Here is a 20929-nt window from a genome sequence, read left to right on the forward strand (position 1 = left end):
CACTTTGTGGATTTGTTCCTGTAGTTTAAATGAAGATGGAGAAAAAGTAATTAATTAACAGATTTCTTTTTCATGAAAGGAGGAAGGACTTACTGCCTCTCTTGTCTGCAGAAACTCTACAAACTTGCTTTGGAAGAGTCTAAGAAGGAAGGCTACGACTTGCGTTTGGATGCCATTCCAATCCAGGCAGCCAAGGCTTCCAGAGATATTGCTAGTGATGTAAGTTGATGTTTTTAGAAGAGGCATCTCATATCCAAAGATGTTCACAAATAGAAGCGTTTATAGTTTCTCTTGGCAGAATTTTTGTTGTCCCTAAATCTCAATTTCATTTAGTGATTGCAAATAAAACAAAAAAAAGCAAAAGATACTATGTCTATTATACCTACTAATCAATTAAAGATAGAGGTATTTTCTTAAATATAAATATTTTATGGACACTAAAAATGGGGTCATATGTTTGAAATTGGGCAACAGTTGACACAGAAATTTATAAAAAAAATTGATTGCACATGCCAATCAATAAATATAAGTGTGAACAGTTTCCTGCTACTCCTATCAATGTATTCTGGCATTAAAAGAATACTCTACGATGGATGTGTTTTAGAGTTTTAGTTCAGACTTTGTGACGTTTAGTGAGGTTTTCCTGCCAAGATGCCCATAACTGATCACAAGAACAAATTGAGAAGTAAGTGAAGCTTTTCCTCTCTACCTGCTTGTCTCTTCTCTCTAGTTCTTCCTTTCTCCTGAGGCGCCTCTGGGGAGGGTCTCCAGTCCCTCATTCTGTACGAAGGCTGCGTAGAACCCAAATCCAGACTTTTCTTGTTCTAGAAAAGTCCCATGCCTTACATGATGCTTTATTCCTTCTATTATTTAAACATTTGCTGGCTATCCAGCTGCAGAATCCCACACTATGATCACCTCATGGTAAAATGGACCATGACATGTTATTCTTAAATTTTTAAAAGTATTGACCCAAGGCATGACTTTCTCACATGAAAATTTAACAGCATTGACAGGCTAATAGGGGAGGTTGTTCCTGGTGATTCTGTCTGAATATAGCCCATGTCCTCCACCAAGGAATTCACTATGCTTTCTAATTACAAGGAATATCTTCTAAAATATTCTAAATATTAAAGCATTTTTAGAAAAGAATAGCCACATCTTTATATTCAGGAGATGCTCACTTAAATTATACAAGATGTTCTACCTTTACTTGTTAAGCAATGCTGTGTAAACTAGGTAGTGTCGTCCCTGGGCATGGACTGGCCTGGTGCGGGGCTGCCTCAGGCTGGCCTGCAGGGTGTGGGTTTTTGACTTAGTGCAGGAAGGATTTCACAACCAACAAGAGTCCAGGTGATTTTGAGAATATGTTTATTAAAGGTGGGACAGTGGACAAAGGAAGGACTTAAGGTAGAAGAAGCAACAGGGGAAAGCCTAGGCGGCACTCTGCTTTGACTCCCTACAACACTGTAGAAAAGAAGTGAGACAAGGCTCAGCTGCCATGAGCTCACTGGGAAGTCAGAGAAAACGGGGGCCTTGGAGACAGCGTCGGGGGAGTAAGCCGGGAACGAGCTGCCACTTCCCACTGGTCTCCTGGTTGCAAGTCTTGTGGGGACCCTGAGAGTTTAGGATGAAGGAAAAAGTTCATACCCAAGGAAGTACATGGGTGTGGTCTAGAGGGAGCCTGTGCTGGCATTTTTTGTAGTGAGGGTTTTTATCTCTCTTCTGTGGGAGAGACTGTTAGGGGAGGGTTTCAGCATACTATTCATCAGCTTTTCCATGTCCATTTTCAATATGCCCATGCATCAAAATAAGCATATAGGAGAGTTTGGGATTGATTATTCTTTGGTCTGCTTTACTGTTTTACTTTTATCTTAGTCTGACTGACTCTAATCAGGTTTTTGCTCTTTGCTTCCCCGACTTCATCTGTCCTTGGGTTTGGCTGGCACCAATGACATAAATTGGGTCTCTGACCTCTATCTCCCAGACTGGAGGGATTTGAGCTATGTATTCTCTGGTTAGGCAGGAGAAGTATGAACCATTTTTTCTCAAGTGTTCTTGGTGAGAGAAGATAACTTCTTGTGATTAACTAGCTGGCTATAAGTTGTTCAAATTGTTTGGCCTTGTTTAATTTTCTTGTCTTGGTTTCTCCATTCCACTTGTCAAGGAATTTCCCTAGCTTCTTGCTATCCTGCCTCACTGTAGTTTAGGAGAAAGGGGAAAATATTAGGAACCAAATGCTACTCCATTTTAGTCTCAACTCTGCCACTTACTTGTGATGTGACCATGAACAAAACAACTTATCTTCTCTAGACTTTAGGTTTCTATTTGATAAAATGGGGTTGATAATATGAACCTTTCTCCCTCACACTGGAGGTGGCAAAAATCAAAAGAAATGGTGTGTGTATGAAATTGTGAAATGTCATATACATGAGATGTTCTTATCATTTGACTAATATCCCTTTTCTTTTTTGCAGTACAAGTACAAGGAAGGCTACCGTAAACAGCTCGGTCACCACATTGGGGCCCGAAACATTAAGGATGACCCCAAGATGATGTGGTCCATTCATGCGGCCAAGATCCAGAGTGACAGGGAGTACAAGAAAGATTTTGAGAAGTGGAAGACCAAGTTCAGCAGCCCCGTGGACATGCTGGGGGTGGTCCTGGCCAAGAAGTGCCAGATCCTTGTAAGCGACATAGACTACAAGCATCCCCTGCACGAATGGACCTGCCTGCCCGATCAGAACGACGTCATTCATGCTCGGAAGGCCTATGACCTTCAGAGTGATGTGAGTGGGTCTAATATTATTCAGCATGTGTTTAAAAGGTTTAAAAAAGAGGTTCTAACAATTTTTGTGCCAGGGAATCTTTTGACAATCTGGTTAAAGCTATGCACAACTTTTCACAACAATGTCATAAAATGTGCAGATTAAAAATATATACATATTTACACATATGTGTGTATATGTGGATGTATGCTTTATTAACATATTAAATAAAGAGATCTAGCAATGGGTGTAACCACTAGTTTAATTTAAAAAAAATGAGGATCATAAATTTCAAGATGTCTGCAACAACTATAATAGAATATGAAAATATTTGTGAATTCTATTGCCGACCAAGTCCCAGGTAGTGTTAATACTACTATAATCTCTTGCCTAAACTTACAATTGAAAGAAATGCTGTATTTCAGTTACAGGTTAATGAAAATAAATTTAAATATATATATTTTTTTCTATCCAAGTTCATTGATATCAGATTTAAAATTCCTGGTTCAATGCAATCTAATTTTCCAAATGAATTGATTACATTAGCATTTTTCTGACTGCTTAACTTATAGGAAATATTTATTATAACTTGGAAAAGGAAGTTTAGGAATACATTATACATTGAGACAATTTATCTAAGGAGCTAGAAACAATAGCTGCCTAGGAATATGTTAGGCACTTCTGTTTTCTACCTGTAAATTGTCCTTACTAATGTCACCTCATTGGTTTAGTAGCTCCTTGGTTTTTTGTTGTTGTTGTTGTTGTTTTGATGTTGTTGTTGTTGTTTTGAAAGTGATTAAAAAATAATCACTTTCAAAAGAATGATAAAAGTAGTGGCATTGTAAAAAAAGTTTCTCCAAAATCCATAAAAATAAAAAGGATTGTTACCCTTAATAATGAGAAAACCAATTATTTTAAATTTAAAGAAGAAAAGTGAAAGAAAAATTAAATATCTTACTTTACTTGATTTATAACAGAAAAAGGGAACTGAAAATAAAATGGAGTAAAAATATTAATACCTTCTGGCTTAGAAGCATGTATATAGAATTATATGAAGAGACACTCTTTTTATTGTCCCCAGAAAGCATATCAATTCAACCTGCGATCAGCCAGGAGCATTCATCTTCTCTTTCTACTACAGGACTGGCTGTGAAGGCCACTGCCCAATTAGATAAGAGCAAACTGTATCCTACCAGAATATTAGTCCCACACAAGGAGGCATGAACACTCAAATCAGAAAGTAAACCCTTTGTATCAGGAGGCAGGAAGTAATTTCCTTAAAATAACTTTGTCAATGAAATTATATATTACTAGAGAGATTTCATAGGTCTTTAAAACAGGGTTATATTCCGGGGTAAATTGTTTGACTAACTCTTCTACGCCAAAGTGAGTCTTCCCAGAAATTTAACACAAATAAGGTTTAAAATTACACATTCTCTGTATATGCTAAATGACAATCAGACACTGGATTATCTAGCAATTTCTATAAGTATTTGACATTATTTCATTTTCAGGCTATTTACAAAGCGGATCTGGAGTGGCTGAAAGGCATTGGATGGGTGCCCATTGGCTCCGTAGAGGTCGAGAAGGTAAAGAGAGCTGGAGAAATCCTGAGTGACAGGAAGTACCGCACGCCTGCAGACAAGCTCCAATTCACATGCATTACAGATACCCCAGAAATTGTCCTGGCGAAGAATAATGCCCTGACAATGAGCAAGGTTAGTCTTCAGCTATTTCCAGTTGCCTAAGTCATACCTCCCATAAAGTGAAAAAATGTGTAACCATTTAGCATTTTGTTCTAATGTCTGGGAAATGCAGTATTTATAGCCATGCTAGTGCACAGCTCAAATTAGTTGCTTGGTTTACTCTTTCTCCTTAGGTTGTAGAACTCCATTTTGAAAAGTGAGCTGCTGTTGTTTTCAGTTTTAGTACACAAGACAGATGATCGGTTCTTTTTTACAGAGTTCTAGCAATCTGTTTATTGAGGCTGAGTTAATTCTTTATCGAATGAGTAGGGCCTCAAATATGCACATTTTAGATTTAATTCAACTTATCTGAACTCTCCCATACCTTCCTGGACATCTTCCAAATATTCACATGGTGAGACTGAGTGCTTGTTCAGTGAAGAATATGAAATTGGCTCTCAGCAGATTCCAGAGTTAGAGAGAGGTATTAACACTCCAGAAATTCTGTTCTATACCAAACCCATCAACAGCAACCACAGTGATAATAGCAATAGAAAATATCATAACATCTGTTGAGTGCCTACTATGACTGATGCATTATATATATATTATGGTTAATTTTTAACCAAAATAAAACTCAGTAAAAAAGGTATGATTATCTCCCTCCAAGACATGAGGAATACGAGGTGTTATATACATTTCTCAAGATCACACAGCTTGGTGGGCTCTCTCTGCAGTACACTTGTGCCTTGTCTCGGGGGTCAACTTCTTACTTTCTTCCTCCTAAACTCCAAGGGTTCCCATGAGACTTGCAACAGGGGAGCAATGGGCAGTGGCACCTCGTCCCGGGCTAACCCTCTGATCTTGTCCGCAAGGCCCCATTTTCTCTGACTCACCAGTGAGCTGACGGCAGCCCCGCCTTGGCTCATTGCTTTCCCACGACATTTCTAGGGAGCCAAGCAGAACACCGCCTCATCTCTGTCCTGTTGCTGCTTCCACCCTAAGCCCTTCCTCTGTTTCACTGTCCCCAGCTTTAATAAACGTACTCTAAAAAGAAAGTCACACACAGACCCAGTGGAGTTGGGCTTGAACTTAGGCTTGACTCTGCAGTCTAGGGATTCCTACTGTATCGCCAGCTATACCCACACTCCGACCTTGGAAGGCCTGTGGGGAAGCTTGAGTTTCACTGGATAAAAAGAATGAATAATTTAGATCATTATGTTGCTTCATATTGACTATGAAACAATCATATGGCTGTTTAAATATTGCCATTTTTGTCTCTCCTCACTACCCTTTTGCTTCTCTCACCTCCAAATAACCTTTAAAAAGCTATTTTATAGTTAAATGAGTCCAATTTGACATTAACTATAAAGTATTGGCTTTTTAAAAAGGGTTTTACCTCACTTTCCTCACAGCATTTATACACGGAAGCTTGGGATGCCGACAAAAGTTCCATCCACGTGATGCCAGACACCCCAGAAATCATGCTGGCCAAGAGCAATTCTGTCAACATCAGCCACGTAAGAGATGTTCCAGTTGTTTAAGCCTTTCTAGGAGTAATTAAAATACTTTTTCTATCATACCACCTTCCTTTCTGGAATTGGCCTATTAACTTTCCATAACACTTTTATTTTTCTGTTGTGATTATTCTCCACGTAGAAACTTTATACCAAGGGATGGGATGAATCAAAGATGAAGGACTATGACCTGAGAGCTGATGCTATTTCCATCAAAAGTGCCAAGGCCTCAAGAGACATCGCCAGTGATGTAAGTGCTCTCTGTCTCACACCCCGGGTTTTGCACTGCTGACTAACCTTAGTGCAACCTTACTGCAGCCAGTGGCCACACTTTGTGACTGCTTTCACAAGCATTCCTCCAGCCCTGCGTCCTAGGTCCTAAGATCTTGCCCTCTGTTGTCATAGAGAAGAAAAATACACTTTGGAATTATAGTTTCAGTTGATTCAGGAAAGGGTTTTACCAATGAAGATATATGATTACACTCCAGTTATGTTTGTAATAGTGTTTATAAAGTGTTAGTTTAAAATTATTCAGTGAGGCCAAAATGTTTGCAATATAAAATTTACCTATTTGTTTGTGGGTGTTCATGATGTCTGTAATTGTCTCTGTGTGTATGGTTATAACAGAATGGGTTTCTAAACCTGTATTTCTGATGTTTTAGTACAAATACAAAGAAGCATATGAGAAACAGAAAGGCCACCACATTGGAGCTCAGAGCATTGAAGATGACCCCAAGATTATGTGCGCCATACATGCAGGGAAGATTCAAAGTGAAAGAGAGTACAAGAAGGACTTCGAGAAGTGGAAGACCAAGTTCACTAGCCCAGTAGACATGTTAGGCCTCTTGCTGGCCAAGAAATGTCAGACACTAGTCAGTGACATTGATTACCGAAACTACCTGCATCACTGGACATGCTTACCCGATCAAAATGACATTATCCAAGCAAAAAGGGCCTACGAACTACAGAGTGATGTATGTACCGTGAACTTTGGGAAGGGCGGAATGGGAAGACACAGGTTTACTAATTGTCCAGGCACTACCTCTCTGGACAGATCCAGGGGGTGCCGTTCACAGTGCTTAATAAAAACCCGTATTGAAGACTTACGTCATGGGAACGAAGAATATAGATAAAGAACCCTTCTTGGGTCATCTCTTTTATTCCCTGGCCCACATTCCAGACTATTTTCTTTATATCATTTCTTTATTTTTTGGCAATGAAAATGTATTTCAGACAAATTATATGAATTTTTATTTTTAATAAAACACTTTTGTTTTATTTAATTTTTTTCTTTAGATGTTATTTATTTTTAGAGAGAGGGGAGTGGAGGGAGTAAGAGAGAGGCAGAAACCATTGATCGGTTGCCTCTCATGTGCCGCCAACTGGGGACCTGGCCTGCGACCCAGGCATGTGCCCTGACCAGGTATCAAACCTGTGACCTTTGGGTTCACAAGCTGGTGCTCAGTCCACTGAGCCACACCAGCCAGAGCATGAATTTTTTTAAAAAACTGCCACGACTGTGCTATATACGAAACACTAAATAGACTTTCCATGGATCTCTTATTATAGGGTAAAAGTGAAATGAGAGTCAACAAAATTTCCTTTTTAAAAAGTTTCCGTTATACAATTTTTAAACATCAAATAATTATCATGAAATTTAACATTATTGCTATTGTATTCCTATTTGTGGCCAGTATAAAGAATTATACTTTTAAAAATTACTCTGTCATTTATATTAAAACCCCAAGTCATGCAAAATCTCAGGTCTTGCTTTTTTGGAGCCACCATCTCCCCATGAACTTTATCCTTCAATTAAGAGATATGTCTAATATGGGAACAAAATTTCTGTCTGACATCTCTTCAGAATGTGTATAAAGCGGACCTGGAGTGGCTGCGGGGCATCGGCTGGATGCCAGAAGGCTCAGTAGAAATGACCAGGGTGAAAGGTGCTCAAGACCTGATGAATGAAAGACTCTACCGGACCCGACCAGAAGCCTTGCAGTTCACTTGCATTACCGACACTCCAGAAATTGTCCTGGCAAAGGCCAATTCTCTGCAAATCAGTGATGTAAGAACCATCTCATGTCAAGCTTTCCTTTTGTGGGGCTCTGTTACCGGATGTGGCCACCCAGCCAGACTAGTGGACCATTCCTCTTCAAAGGCTGTCGTGGTGGGAGCGGCTCTGAGAATCTCTCGTCTAGTTCAGGGAAGGCACAGGCAAGGTAGAACTCTGACAAATGCCAGTGGGCCTTTCTCCTGCCACACACTTGGAAGCACTAAAATTAGAGAAATGTTACTCCATTACGATTCAAAAAAAACCAAATATCTACTTAAGTTCTATAAAATACTAAAGCCTGTGGCATAACGCTTCATATTAAGTGTTCTAACATTGTATTAGTCAGGATTCTCCTGAGAAACAGAACCAACAGGATGGGCAGGAGCGAGACATTGGTTTGAAGGAACTGGCTCACACTGTTGTGGAGGCCAGCAAGTCCAAAATCTGCAGGTGGGCCCGCAGGCTGGAGACCCAGGAAGGAGGTGCGGTTCAAGCTCAAAGGCAGTGAATAGGTAGAATTACTTCTGGCTCAGGGGAGGTCAGTGTTTTTTTTCTATTAAGGCCTTTGACTGATTAGACGAAGCCCACGCACACTACAGAGGGTAGTCCGCTTTACCCAAAGTCTACTGATAATGTTAATCTTATCTTAAAAAATACCTTCACAGAAACATCTGGAATAATGTTTGACCAAATATCTGAGTACTGTGGTTTATCAGGTTAACACATGAAATTAACCATCACAAACATATATAAAAACATTTTCCAGGTTAAATAGTCACCCAAACTTTATGTTTCAGACCTTCATTCTCTATTAAATATTGAAATAATATTTCCCTTCTCTCCACAGAAACTGTATCAAGAAGCCTGGAATAAGGACAAAACCAACATCAGCATTCCCTCCGACACACCAGCCATGCTGCAGGCCCAGATCAATGCCTTACAAGTCAGCAATGTAAGAGGCACAAATGTGAAGTGTAAATGCCTTTATGAGACATCTGTCAGCTTATGCAGTATGCTATCGAAAAATTACCTGTCTTAGAAATGTTTTCAGCTTTTGGAGTTGGACACTTTCTCTCTCTCTTTTTAAAAATATTTTATTTATTTTTTAGAGAGAAGGAAAGGGAGGGAGAAAGAGAGGGAGAGAAATGTCAGTGTGCCAGAAAAAACATCAATCAGTTGCCTCTTGCATACCCCTCAAGCGGGGGACCTGGCTTGCAGTCCAGGCATGTGCTCTACCCAGGAACCAAACCAGTGACCTTTCAGTTCATAGGCCAGCGCTCAACCAACTGCGCCACACCAGGCATGGATAGACACGTTCTCTTTAGCTACCATTCCCAATGCAATATGAATAAACATTCTCTTTAAAATGTTAGTTCAGATACGTGGCCAAGTTCCTACAGCATTTGGGATACCTGAATCTTATTAGTGTACTCCTTTCAGCCTTAAAATCATTGTCATATGCCCAGTGTTTATAGCTCAGTTTCATTGCATGTTGTTTGAGAATACTGAAATCCTAGTTAAATGCCTCTTATGCAAGAAAGTATAAGAGGTAACAGTCTCTATTGCCTTTTTTTTTCTATTTTCTTTAAAAGGTTTTTGATTGATCCAAAACTTTCTTGTTTGGCATTTAAAGGCCATAAGAAAAGCCAAAAGACAACTTATAATTATATGCAAAGGGCAGAGTATGTATGATATCTATGTCACGTCCCATCAACAGAGACCTCTAAAAAGTTGAAGGTCAACATGAGGAAGAAAATCTAATCAGGTCTTATATGGTACCTTCTGAAGGTTCACAGTTGATTCTTAGTTTTCATGTACTTGCAATGGGATTTCTTCAGATGTGGACCATTTGTAATAAATGCAAATATTCAAATGTTAGTTTAACTTCAGGTGTTTAGATTTAGATGTTTACCTTTAAAAATTTAATCAGAAGTATCCTGCTCTCCATGAAGTAAATAACCAATAACCAAAAGAAGAACTCAGAGGTGACCGTTGTTTTTCCTAGGTTGCCTCTGTTGACGTTATACCTTGTGATTCATGTGGCTACTTTGAGTATATTCACTTATTTTCAATCCCTGTAATCAAACCTGTGTTTTCCCTTAATAGAAACTCTACCAGAAAGACTGGAATGAAGCCAAGCAGAAAGGCTATGACATACGAGCAGATGCCATTGAAATCAAGCAAGCCAAAGCCTCCAGGGACATTGCCAGTGAGGTACAGCTCCATGTCTCCTTGTGGTTCTTCTCCTCCATGCAACAAATAGGAAGAGCATTTTTCAAGAATTTAGGTGTTTTTTAAAAAATCTATGCGAACTATTTTGTTTTGTCTTACACTAAAGACTTTATTTAAAAACATTAAAGTAGGAAGAAAAACATTAAGGTAAACATAGAGGTGGTATATGATTTTACTCCCCCAAATATTTATGACTTCTACATAAATATAAATCACAAATGAAAGTTTCAAACAAGTAGACTTAAGAATGAAATCACTCTTCAAAATCAAGTTGTACTCAAGGCTTATATGTGATGCTCTCAGTAACCTTTTGATTCATTTAACAGCAATTTCAAAACTTACTAAGTCAAAATAATTATCCTAGCAAGTCTCCCCCACCGCAGTTCCAGATCTTTAAGTCACCTTTGTTCCCTTTATCCAGGTTCTTCTCTATTTTTTATTTTATGTATTCAGCTGTTTCTTCCTTCTTATTCCTCATTTTTATCTCTAAAAGCCATAGCAGAGCACAGTATCTGCCTTATTCCCATTCTCTCCCTTTTGTCCAAACTTGCCTGTGCTACCTAAACAAAGGGAAAGAGAGAAAGAGAAGCTCTTACTCTCATCCTAAGACACTTAGGATCAGTGTGGACCAGGTGGAAACTCTTGTCCACAGGCCTTACTGCTGTCACCTTCTGATTCAAATCAGCAACCTTGCTTTCCATTCCTGAAACATACACCCTGTCTGTCTCCTAAATCACACATGACTTTTTCCTACTTCAGGTACCTTCTATATTCTCTAGGGACCATCTGACTTAATGTTCTACCTGCCAAGCAACCCTGGGGACAATGGATACCCTTTACTGTGTCTTATTTTCCCCATCTCAAATATGTGATAATAAAAGTACTACCATGTAGAGATGTTGTGAAAATTAAATGAGCTTATAATTGCCACTACTAGCAACTATTTTTAACTAAAAAATTCAGCAATACCTTATAGATCAACCTAATACATTTGAAGCACTCGTAATAGTGTCTGGCATATGGTGATTGCTCGGTAAATGTTAGCTATTATTATATTTTTATTACTCTTGTTACCATACTGCTTCCCTCCTGATAGGTGCATGTCCTCTATAAAACTATCTAAAAGCCCTATCTAATTTTCTTAAAGTGAGCTGATGTGCATAATGACTGCCAATGTTGAGCCATTTTACATTAAGAAAATATTCTGAAACATTTAATGAAAAATCCTCTTAATACATTATTTTCACATTTCTTTTTATTTGATTTTTACAACTTCAGTACAAATACAAAGAAGGCTACCGTAAGCAACTGGGCCATCACGTGGGTTTCCGCAGCCTACAAGATGACCCCAAATTGGTGTGGTCCATACATGCTGCCAAGATCCAGAGTGACAGAGAATATAAGAAAGCTTATGAGAAGTCTAAAGGAATTCACAATACACCATTGGATATGATGTCAATTGTTCAAGCCAAGAAATGCCAGGTCCTGGTTAGCGACGTTGATTATCGCAATTATCTGCACCAGTGGACATGCCTGCCAGATCAGAATGATGTGATCCAGGCTAAGAAAGCCTATGAACTGCAGAGCGATGTGCGTATATTATCACCAGAGTCTTGGGGAGATGTGTGTCTCTGTGTCTAGTCACAATGCATTCCCTAGGGAATTAATTTAACTGGTAACCTGAATAGAGCTTAACTTGTTCTGTACACTTCATGATAGTAGAGGCTTTCTGAACATTTTTTTTTAATCTTATAGAGGATTCCTTTTTTGGCAAGGCCTTACTAATCAAGATGAAAATCACTCTGCTATTCTATGCAATTAGGTAGAAAATTTCAGTCCCAGTTGTTCTGATTCTATATATTTGCATTATCAGATATCTAAATTTCAGAAAAGTTAAGCATAAGAAAGTTTTAAATTTCAAGTTTACCTGATGCAGGTAGGAAAACATATTTATACTTTATATATAGAGAAAAGTCCATATAGACATAGCTATGAATTTTGTTTTCCTTGTACATGCATCTAAGGACCTTTTTTTCTAGATTCCTACAGCTGTTATGCCCAGTGGTACCTAAAAGGCAGATTTCAAGTGATAAGCACCAAAGCTCGCCCTTGATTTTATGCCACTGCTATCTGTCATTCTCCAAATGCCACTTGTCAGCCCTACTCCAATTCCTATAGGGTACTGGGAATTTCTCTGAGATGCGCACCAGAGACACGACACTCAGATGTTAACATTTAATGCTGATCCTTGAATTTTGTGGGATTGGCCACCCAGCTGACTTAAACAGAGATGTGCATGGTTTGCTGGCATTATGCTCTGGTAGGTAAGTTTGACTCTGCTGCACTCTGTGGTCCTCCCGTCATGCAGAATGTATACAAATCAGACCTGGAATGGTTGAAGGGTATCGGATGGCTGCCAGAGGGTTCTGTGGAAGTGGTAAGAGTGAAGAATGCCCAAGATATTCTCAATGAAAGAATGTATCGTACAAGGCCTGAGGACCTCAAATTCACCAGCATTGCTGATACCCCTGAAGTCATTCTGGCAAAGACCAATGCTCTCCAGATCAGTGAGGTAAGTCAGATTTATGGTATGTTCAGACACATTGACGAAATCTCAGTGAAAATTCTAATTGTGAACTTTAAACTGCCCTTACCAGCATTAGATTCTTGAAGATACATATGTCCAGATAGAATTTTATATGGTCCAACAATTAACAATATCCACATTTCATTTGCTTGGATAACTCTTTGGTCAATGTGAGTGTGGTGGGCATCTTCATGCTCCACAGATTCCGATAGGTGCTTTAATGCATTTTGAGAATTTGTTTGTAATGCAAGTCAACCAGTTAATACCATGCTCACAAAACAGCCACCATCTTTTGGCATTCAGTCATGAAATAGTTGAAAAGTCTAGGGGCAGCAATATGAGTCACTATGGTAGTTTATTTGAGCTCAAAGAGCCAGGACGTTATCAGCAATGTGGGTCGTTAACTGCAATGTGGGTTTACCTGCCTGATAAAGTACATGTGAATAAATACAAAAGGGTCACTTCACTACTGTCTCTGACTGACTTTACACTTAGATTATATTACACATGAATGTATTCCTCTATGTAGTTACTATGGACACTTTCTAAGTTAAAAAAATGCGATCTATATTTACATAGGAGAACCTCCAAAGAGAATTTTTAATTGTCCCTATGATTTTATTCATATTGTACTTAACTTATTTACTAATCAGTTATGCTTTATTTTTCATTTTTACCAGCCATTGTATCGCGAAGCCTGGGACAAAGAGAAGACTAATGTGAATGTGCCAGCTGACACTCCAGCGATGCTGCAGTCCAAACTCAACGCCATCCAGATCAGCAACGTAAGACACCACACATCCACTTGGTTTACACAGCCTTCTGCCTAACTGAACATTCCAGCCGTGTGCTCCAGCAAGAGTTCAGCAACAGGCATTTCCCTGCCATTACTTTAACTTCTAGTCTTTAGGCCAATGTGTGTGCACACCTACATGTGTGTTTAAAATATGGAGATGTATGTCTTTAGAACTTTGTTGGAAGGAAGAAGCAGTGGTTTTGCCAAAACACAACATAAACATACATAAGTATGTATAGTACTATTCAGTTCTCTTTTTAGTGGTCCAGCATTGATTTTTTCATTTTAAAAGCCAAACAATATTTTTTTCTCATTTTCACATGATTTACTGTCTCCTAAATTTCTTTCCTTAAGAAAAAGTTATTAGAGAGTACTTTACTAAATTTCATTAAAAATCTATTGGAACTTAAGTTCAGTATGAAACCAGCCTATTTTATAAATCGTAAGGGGAGATTAATTTTCAGTGCTAACTGTTAACATGTTCTTGAACATGTCAGTAATGCTGACTCAGTAGCTCCCTCTTCAGATTGACTGTGGTGTTACAATCTCCATTTGCAGAAACACTATCAGCAAGCTTGGGAAGATGTCAAGATGACTGGTTATGACCTGCGTGCAGATGCCATTGGGATCCAGCATGCCAAGGCTTCCAGGGATATTGCCAGTGATGTAAGAGCTCCTCCTTGCCCAGCTTTAACAAACACTAACTAGTAGGCACACAGGGAGTTAATTCCATCCTAACCTTTAACTTATTCCCTCAGGAATTATATTTAAGTAAAATGGAGGTCATTGTTATGAGAGTCTTGTTTTCAAATCCCAAATTCAAGAACAACTTTTACAACAATTTGATGATCCTCATGCATCTCTGCTTAGTTTTGCTCTTCTTATGTTTAAGCACAGATTTTGATTTTCTTTCCAATACCTTCTCAATATAAGTTAATTTATAAGCACTTAGGGATTTATGGGTAGAAAGAATTGCGTTATTGCTCAAAGTGCAAGATCCGTAGGTGGTACCTGTGAAAATTTTATGCAGTACATAAACAAGCATTTTTAAATGGTTATATATTTGTTTTAATGAGTGCTAGAAAATACAGATTTTATTCTATTTATATAGAATTATAAACTTTAAAATAAAAATTAGTCAAGCTTACACTTTAGAAGTAAATTTATGTGAACAAAGAATCAAGTTGGTTTCAAGTATGAAGTGTATGTGGCACATGTTTGTGGCGAAACATGTGAGGGTGCCGAACAGTGACTAAATTGTGGGAAACACAGGACAAGCCTAGACTGAAGGACAATTGGGAAGCACAGTTCTCACCTTAGGGGTGCTCACAGTGCCCTCAAGAGAGTCGTGTAAGGAAATGGAGCTATTTTAACAGGATGTGTAGAAAAACTGAGTTTGAAAAAACAACTCTTCTTTCTTCTGTTCCCACCCACCAGTATCTATATAAAACTGCTTATGAGAAACAGAAAGGCCATTATATTGGATGTCGCAATGCCAAGGAAGACCCTAAACTGGTCTGGGCAGCAAACGTGTTAAAGATGCAGAATGACAGGCTGTACAAAAAGGCCTACAATGACCACAAGGCCAAGATCTCCATCCCTGGGGACATGGTGTCCATCAATACTGCCAAAGAAGGCCAGGCATTAGCAAGCAATGTGGACTATCGCCAGTACCTGCACCAGTGGTCTTGCTTTCCTGACCAGAATGATGTGATCCATGCCAGGAGAGCGTACGACCTGCAGAGTGACGTAAGTGTGTTCTTGTGAGGGGTGAGCCGCTCCCCAGGGAGAAAGCCTTCCACAGCTTTGCCTGGGCACTCCTTCCAGTACTTGGGCAAACACAACTCTCCCTACATAACAGCTTGTCTTTAGTATTTGACCAAGTTTATTAATTACCTACCTCACTGCTGGGCTTATTCAGAACATTTTCATTGTCACTGTTAAATTTTCCTTTTCATAATTTTTCTATAGATTAGTTAACATGTTCAGTGTTTGTAGTTTATTAGACATAAGAGTTGTCAAGGTTCTTCAACTGTGCACTGAAGAAGGACAGGGCTGTCTTCCCGAAAGTTAATTTGAAAGGCTAGCAGCACGCTCCAGATTCACTAGTTTTCCTTAACTGGGTGTGCTTCACAATATGCTGTTTCATTAATTCACCTAAAGTACTTCTAGATTTACTCATACCTTATGCCCATTCAATGTCTTGGAAATGATGAATCCCCTCAGGCTATTTATTTCTCCTATAGAAGGGATACTTTTTTAGATTCTGTGAACGAGGTTCCCCTAAGCTTCAAGAGATGCTTTCTCATAATGAATGAGTTTCCTACAGGAAAGTATACCCATCACTTGAAATGAATTGCCAACCTGTGGATATAAGCCATTTTCTAAAGTGCAGTCTCTTCATTAACCTGAATCACATTAGTATACTGAAAGCGAAGAAGGGAAATTTCAAAATTTGTATGTAATTCTCTTTGAGAATCCCTTCTTTTGAGTTCTGGATATCTGTCAAACTTTATACACTAAAACATATGCCATTCTTCATTAAGATAGAAATTTTCCTATATTTTTCACTTCTCTTACTATCTTTTTAGCCTGGTATGTGTATCTTATTAACTAGTTATTAAAATACCATTTTTGAAGAACACCATAGTTTTTAGTAAAATTAATAACTAGTATTTAACATAGAACAACTTTATATGGTTAACCACTTACCTGTGGCGGGGGAGGCGCTCTGCCCACAGGGCCCCCCTGGTCACCACGGATGAGAATAAGTCTACCATGACAGGACCTGCTTGGGGAGGAAAGGTATCCAATCTCTCAAAGGAGAAGGGCCAAGAGCCTTTTCCTTGTTGGCCTTTTATTGGATTCATTTGCACAGGAATACAGATAAAGGTCATTAATCATTGCCAGGCAGTAAAGATCAAACAATAAATAACAAAGAACTCTGAGGGCCTATTTTCAGTCAGGGTCAGATAACTAAAGAGCTGTAAAATTTTGAGGAACAAACTTACTTCTTGTTTGGACCCTTATCATTTAATTGAGAGCATTCCAAACAAAGCAGGTTTCACAGGATTTTACATATTCTTTCTTAGGCCTGATTGCCTGGGGAACCTGCCCTTTCTAGCACAGGGCTGCACCACCCTCTGTCATTGTTTCAGGCTACGTGGAGCAAGGGAAGTAAGGCAGCCAAGAGATTAGGAGATTTCTTGCAGACAATGAGGACTCAGGCTATGCCAAAGCCAAGGGGCGAGGGTCCATCACCCCCTTTTGCTGTAGCCCCCAAAGTCCTTCCTTGGGGGCCTCCCACATGATCATGCCCATCTTAGGTCATTCCCCCCTTGGGGAATCTTACCAAAATCTCTTGGTTTTGTCTCCTTGGTGACTTACAGTCCAAAGTCACTCCCTCAGCCTTAGTCTTGGTGGGGGTTACAGCTTCTGAAACCAAGCAGGGTGGTTCCCAACACTGTGTCTGGGGAAAGAGCTTTAGATAACCAAGAAAATGAAAATCCCAACTCAAAGGGAGGTGCTATCTTGGAAAAAGAAAACCCAATTAAAATCAAAATTGTAGAGCTAGGGTAGGCATTGAAATCTTAGTTAAATCTATTAAACATACCATGTGTCAAGCATTGTGCTGAGCACTAAAGATACAATTGTGAAGAAATAAGATGAAGTTCCTTTAGAGAATGTTAGAGGATTCACATTGCTAACAAAGAAATATGTTAGAGAAGATCAGTAAATGTGAGATGGCTGAGAAGGAGTGATCTCCAGCCCTATGAGAGGTGGCAAAGCTTACCGAAGGAAGTGCTGATTTAGTGGGGATATGGAGAGAGAGTGGGAGGTGGCTTTGTGAGGAGGACACAGAGGACAGTCCAGCAGAATGACTAACATGTGCAAAGGGGGCTGTATGCAAACTGCACACTGAAAGGTCAACACAGACAGAATGCACAGGTCAAAAACAGGTTGAGACTTGTGCTAGATCATCCCTCACCTTCCAGTTCATGTTAAAGATTTTGATCTTTATCCTAAGACTAATGGGAGGCCACAGGATGGGGGAATGCTGTGACATCAGATTGGAATTACAAATTTTGACAAAATCATTCTGTCTGCCTTGAGGAGAACTTACTGGAGAGCCCATTATTCTTGTTTTTGAAGTCTACATTGACTAGTATGATGATTACTTAATACTATTCAAAAATTTTCCATGCATCCCCCAAACAGAGAGCTCCTTGTACATCTTTCTGCTTTTTTAAATATGCACACGCACCCCAACATAGACCCAGTGTGACAGAAAACACGCAGAACAGAACACTGCTGTGCAAATGAGAAATTATGTTCATCAGGACAATGCTCAGCTTTTAGTATGGTTTGTGGAAATTAAAATATAATGTACAAATTGCTTCCCTATTTTAACTACAGGTTTTTTTAAACCTGTTCCTTAGCTAACCCTGTTTTCTCTCACAGGCTATCTACAAGGCTGACTTGGAGTGGCTGCGCGGCATTGGCTGGATGCCTGACGGGTCTCCTGAAGTCCTGAGGGTCAAAAATGCCCAGGAGATCCTGCGAGACAGTGTCTACCGGACACCGGTGGTGAACCTCAAGTACACAAGTATTGTCGACACCCCAGAAGTTGTCCTGGCTAAATCAAATGCTGAAAACATTAGTATTGTAAGTCACTGTTTTCTCTATAATAAAATTAGATTAGTCTTATAAATAAAGGAAATAATAAACTTGGAAATCTAATAATAATACTATTGATGATAGCAAAGATTTTAATAAATGGTGTTGACAGGGTTGTTGTATTAGTACTTAGTTAATTTTAAACAAAAACTCAAAGTATTAATAAAAGGTACTAATACAGATTTCATATCAAATCTGAGCAATTTATGTGAAAAGACTCTAGAAGCCTGTATTTTAATATGAACAAGTTTTGTTTTGGATCAGAAAAATTGAAAGTTGTGCATTGGAACTGGCAAAATTATAAATTATGAAATAATTTTGTTATTATTGGTTCTTTCCATAGCCAAAGTACAGAGAACTTTGGGACAAAGATAAAACTTCGATCCACGTAATGCCAGATACTCCAGAAATTAATCTCGCCAGAGCCAATGCTCTAAATGTGAGCGATGTAAGTACCGCAACAGACTCCCTTTTTGTTTAAAAGTCACTCAGTTGGTGCTATTGCAGTGGACCCCTCCATAGCCAAGGGAGCGAAGGCGGACTGGTGGAGCCAGGGAAGACTCCTCTCCATCAGCCCTGGGTCAGGAGTGAGGAAAGGAGCAGGCCCTGGCTCGGAATGGCTGGGCAGGGTCAGTTACTGGTGAGCCAGGGTCAACATGAGAGCAGGGAGAAGGGAATAAGGACCGGAAAGATGAGAGGAATAAAGAGACCCACAAACAAGAAAGAGAATTAATGATGGAGTCAGATGAACTCACAGTATGAGAATTCTTTGCAAAACTTGGCACATTAATTTTAAAACCCACATTATAGTGACTTCTCTAGGAAATTACAAATTACTAAAATTGACCTCAGAAAAGGAATAAAAACATCTAGTAAGAAATTAAGACGGTTGTTAAAGACTTTTCTCTCTCCTCTCAAATGCTAAGGTCACCCAGGTGATTTCACAGAAGAATTCTTTATTAAACCTTGGAGGAAAAACAAAACCAAACAAACTACCCTGGAGCCCAAAGAAAGAAGAAGAGCCACCGCAGTTACGGAAACTTGTCAAAATAGTTTCACTAGTGGAAACTAGACCAATAATAATGAGGAAGACCTTAAATAAAATATGAACAAATCAAATTCAGTTGTACATAAATACATAACCCAAATGACTAGGTTTCATTCAGGAATTCCAAGGGGATTCCATATTCAGAAACCTAAAAATATAATAGAACAAAAGAGAAAAATCTGCTCATTTTATCAGATTTGAAAAGACGTATGAGAAAGCCCAATACCTGTTCTTATTTCTTAAAATCAAATCCTAGCAAAATAAGAATAAATGAGTATTTTACTGATGTGACTAAAAGAATAAATCTCAAATCAAAGGCCAGGCTCATCCTCAGTAACTAAGCTTCTTATTCAAGTCAGGAATAAAATAAGGAGGCCCATTAACATTCCTCCCACACTTCTAGCTGAGTAAGCTTCTCTTTTGAGCCAAAGTTGTTAAGTAAGAATAAGAATAAGAGATAAATTTTGGAAAGAAAAAAGATAAAATTATTATATTTTCATAATAAGTCAGAACATGCCTGGGAGAAACAAGGAAATCAACTTAAAAATATGTTAGATAAAATGAGAGAATTTAGTTCCATGGCTAACTACACAGTTCAGCTATGTTCAAGGGCATACTGCCTTCGTGGGCCACAGAGGTTTCTTCTGTGTAGAATAAGTAAGACCTTGGAGGAAGAGCACTACCTTAGCGCAATTCACCATCGTTTGAAACTTTTGTATGGACTTCAGTGTGGTCATTGTTTGGGGGGTGGGTAGGGGGACTAAATGGTTATGGAAAATAAATACAAATTTTAAAAATTTTATTCACAGACACAATAATAATAATACATTTTGTGTGAGAAGGAGCCTGGCAAGCAGATTCCTCACCATGTGCCAAAGTGTGCACCATCGGCTCCATTATAATGAGCCACTTGGGAGCTAATGTTTTCAAGGGTTGAGAAAAATACCAAAATTTTAGGGCACTGATACATTTTGGGGGGGACCTGAATCAATATCATGGTACAGTGTACTCTTGTCAAGTGACTGGAGGGAGAGGCAGTCAGCTCTTCATTTCAGCATGGCCTCCTCAGCAATTTGGTTTGATCCAGAAGCATCTGTGGCATGAAATCTGGAAAGTCTCATGTGCTCTCTTTCACATGATAAATTTCTCAGCTGGAAATAGCAGAACCCTACCATTGATATGATGATATAAGCAAGGCTAATATTTGATACTATTCCAAAAGTAAAATTATTAACTTTAGATATTTAGCTATTAGATAGATAGATATTAATGAGAATGGCTTATGTTTTGGAAGAAATCAAACGTCCTATTTGCAGTGCTAACCAAAATGTACATTTTTATATATGGTGCCACCACTATTATAATCTTTATAAAAGCCACTATTTAAAACCCTCCCCATCATTTAGAAAGCACAACATTTTTTCAAATATTTGTACACGGTTTTATAGGCAACCAGGCAAATTCATTTTAAATTGATGTATTTAATCTTCAAATCAATCACATGAGTAAAATATGGTTATTTTGTTTTATCAGATAGGAATGATGAGACTTTAAAAGATTAAG

General features: G+C 38.8%; 1 protein-coding gene across 25 annotated transcripts in view; it reads left to right on the top strand.

Annotated features, from left to right (window-relative positions):
- Positions 1-20929, top strand: part of NEB (nebulin) — a 197436-nt gene that overhangs the window by 99450 nt on the left and 77057 nt on the right. For 22 of the 25 annotated variants that reach the window (XM_036023508.1, XM_036023482.1, XM_036023487.1 and 19 more), the window contains 16 exons: positions 112-219; positions 2478-2789; positions 4283-4486; positions 5869-5973; positions 6113-6220; positions 6633-6944; positions 7835-8038; positions 8874-8978; positions 10133-10240; positions 11537-11848; positions 12627-12830; positions 13526-13630; positions 14200-14307; positions 15079-15390; positions 18103-18306; positions 18662-18766. In XM_036023508.1, the coding sequence (XP_035879401.1) occupies positions 112-219; positions 2478-2789; positions 4283-4486; positions 5869-5973; positions 6113-6220; positions 6633-6944; positions 7835-8038; positions 8874-8978; positions 10133-10240; positions 11537-11848; positions 12627-12830; positions 13526-13630; positions 14200-14307; positions 15079-15390; positions 18103-18306; positions 18662-18766 (2916 nt within the window). The remainder of the gene's footprint in view (positions 1-111; positions 220-2477; positions 2790-4282; positions 4487-5868; positions 5974-6112; positions 6221-6632; positions 6945-7834; positions 8039-8873; positions 8979-10132; positions 10241-11536; positions 11849-12626; positions 12831-13525; positions 13631-14199; positions 14308-15078; positions 15391-18102; positions 18307-18661; positions 18767-20929) is intronic. The other 3 variants (XM_036023505.1, XM_036023506.1, XM_036023507.1) reach the window with 3 other exon arrangements.

Source organism: Phyllostomus discolor, chromosome 4, assembly GCF_004126475.2.
Source record: "Phyllostomus discolor isolate MPI-MPIP mPhyDis1 chromosome 4, mPhyDis1.pri.v3, whole genome shotgun sequence".
Lineage (NCBI taxonomy): Eukaryota > Metazoa > Chordata > Mammalia > Chiroptera > Phyllostomidae > Phyllostomus > Phyllostomus discolor.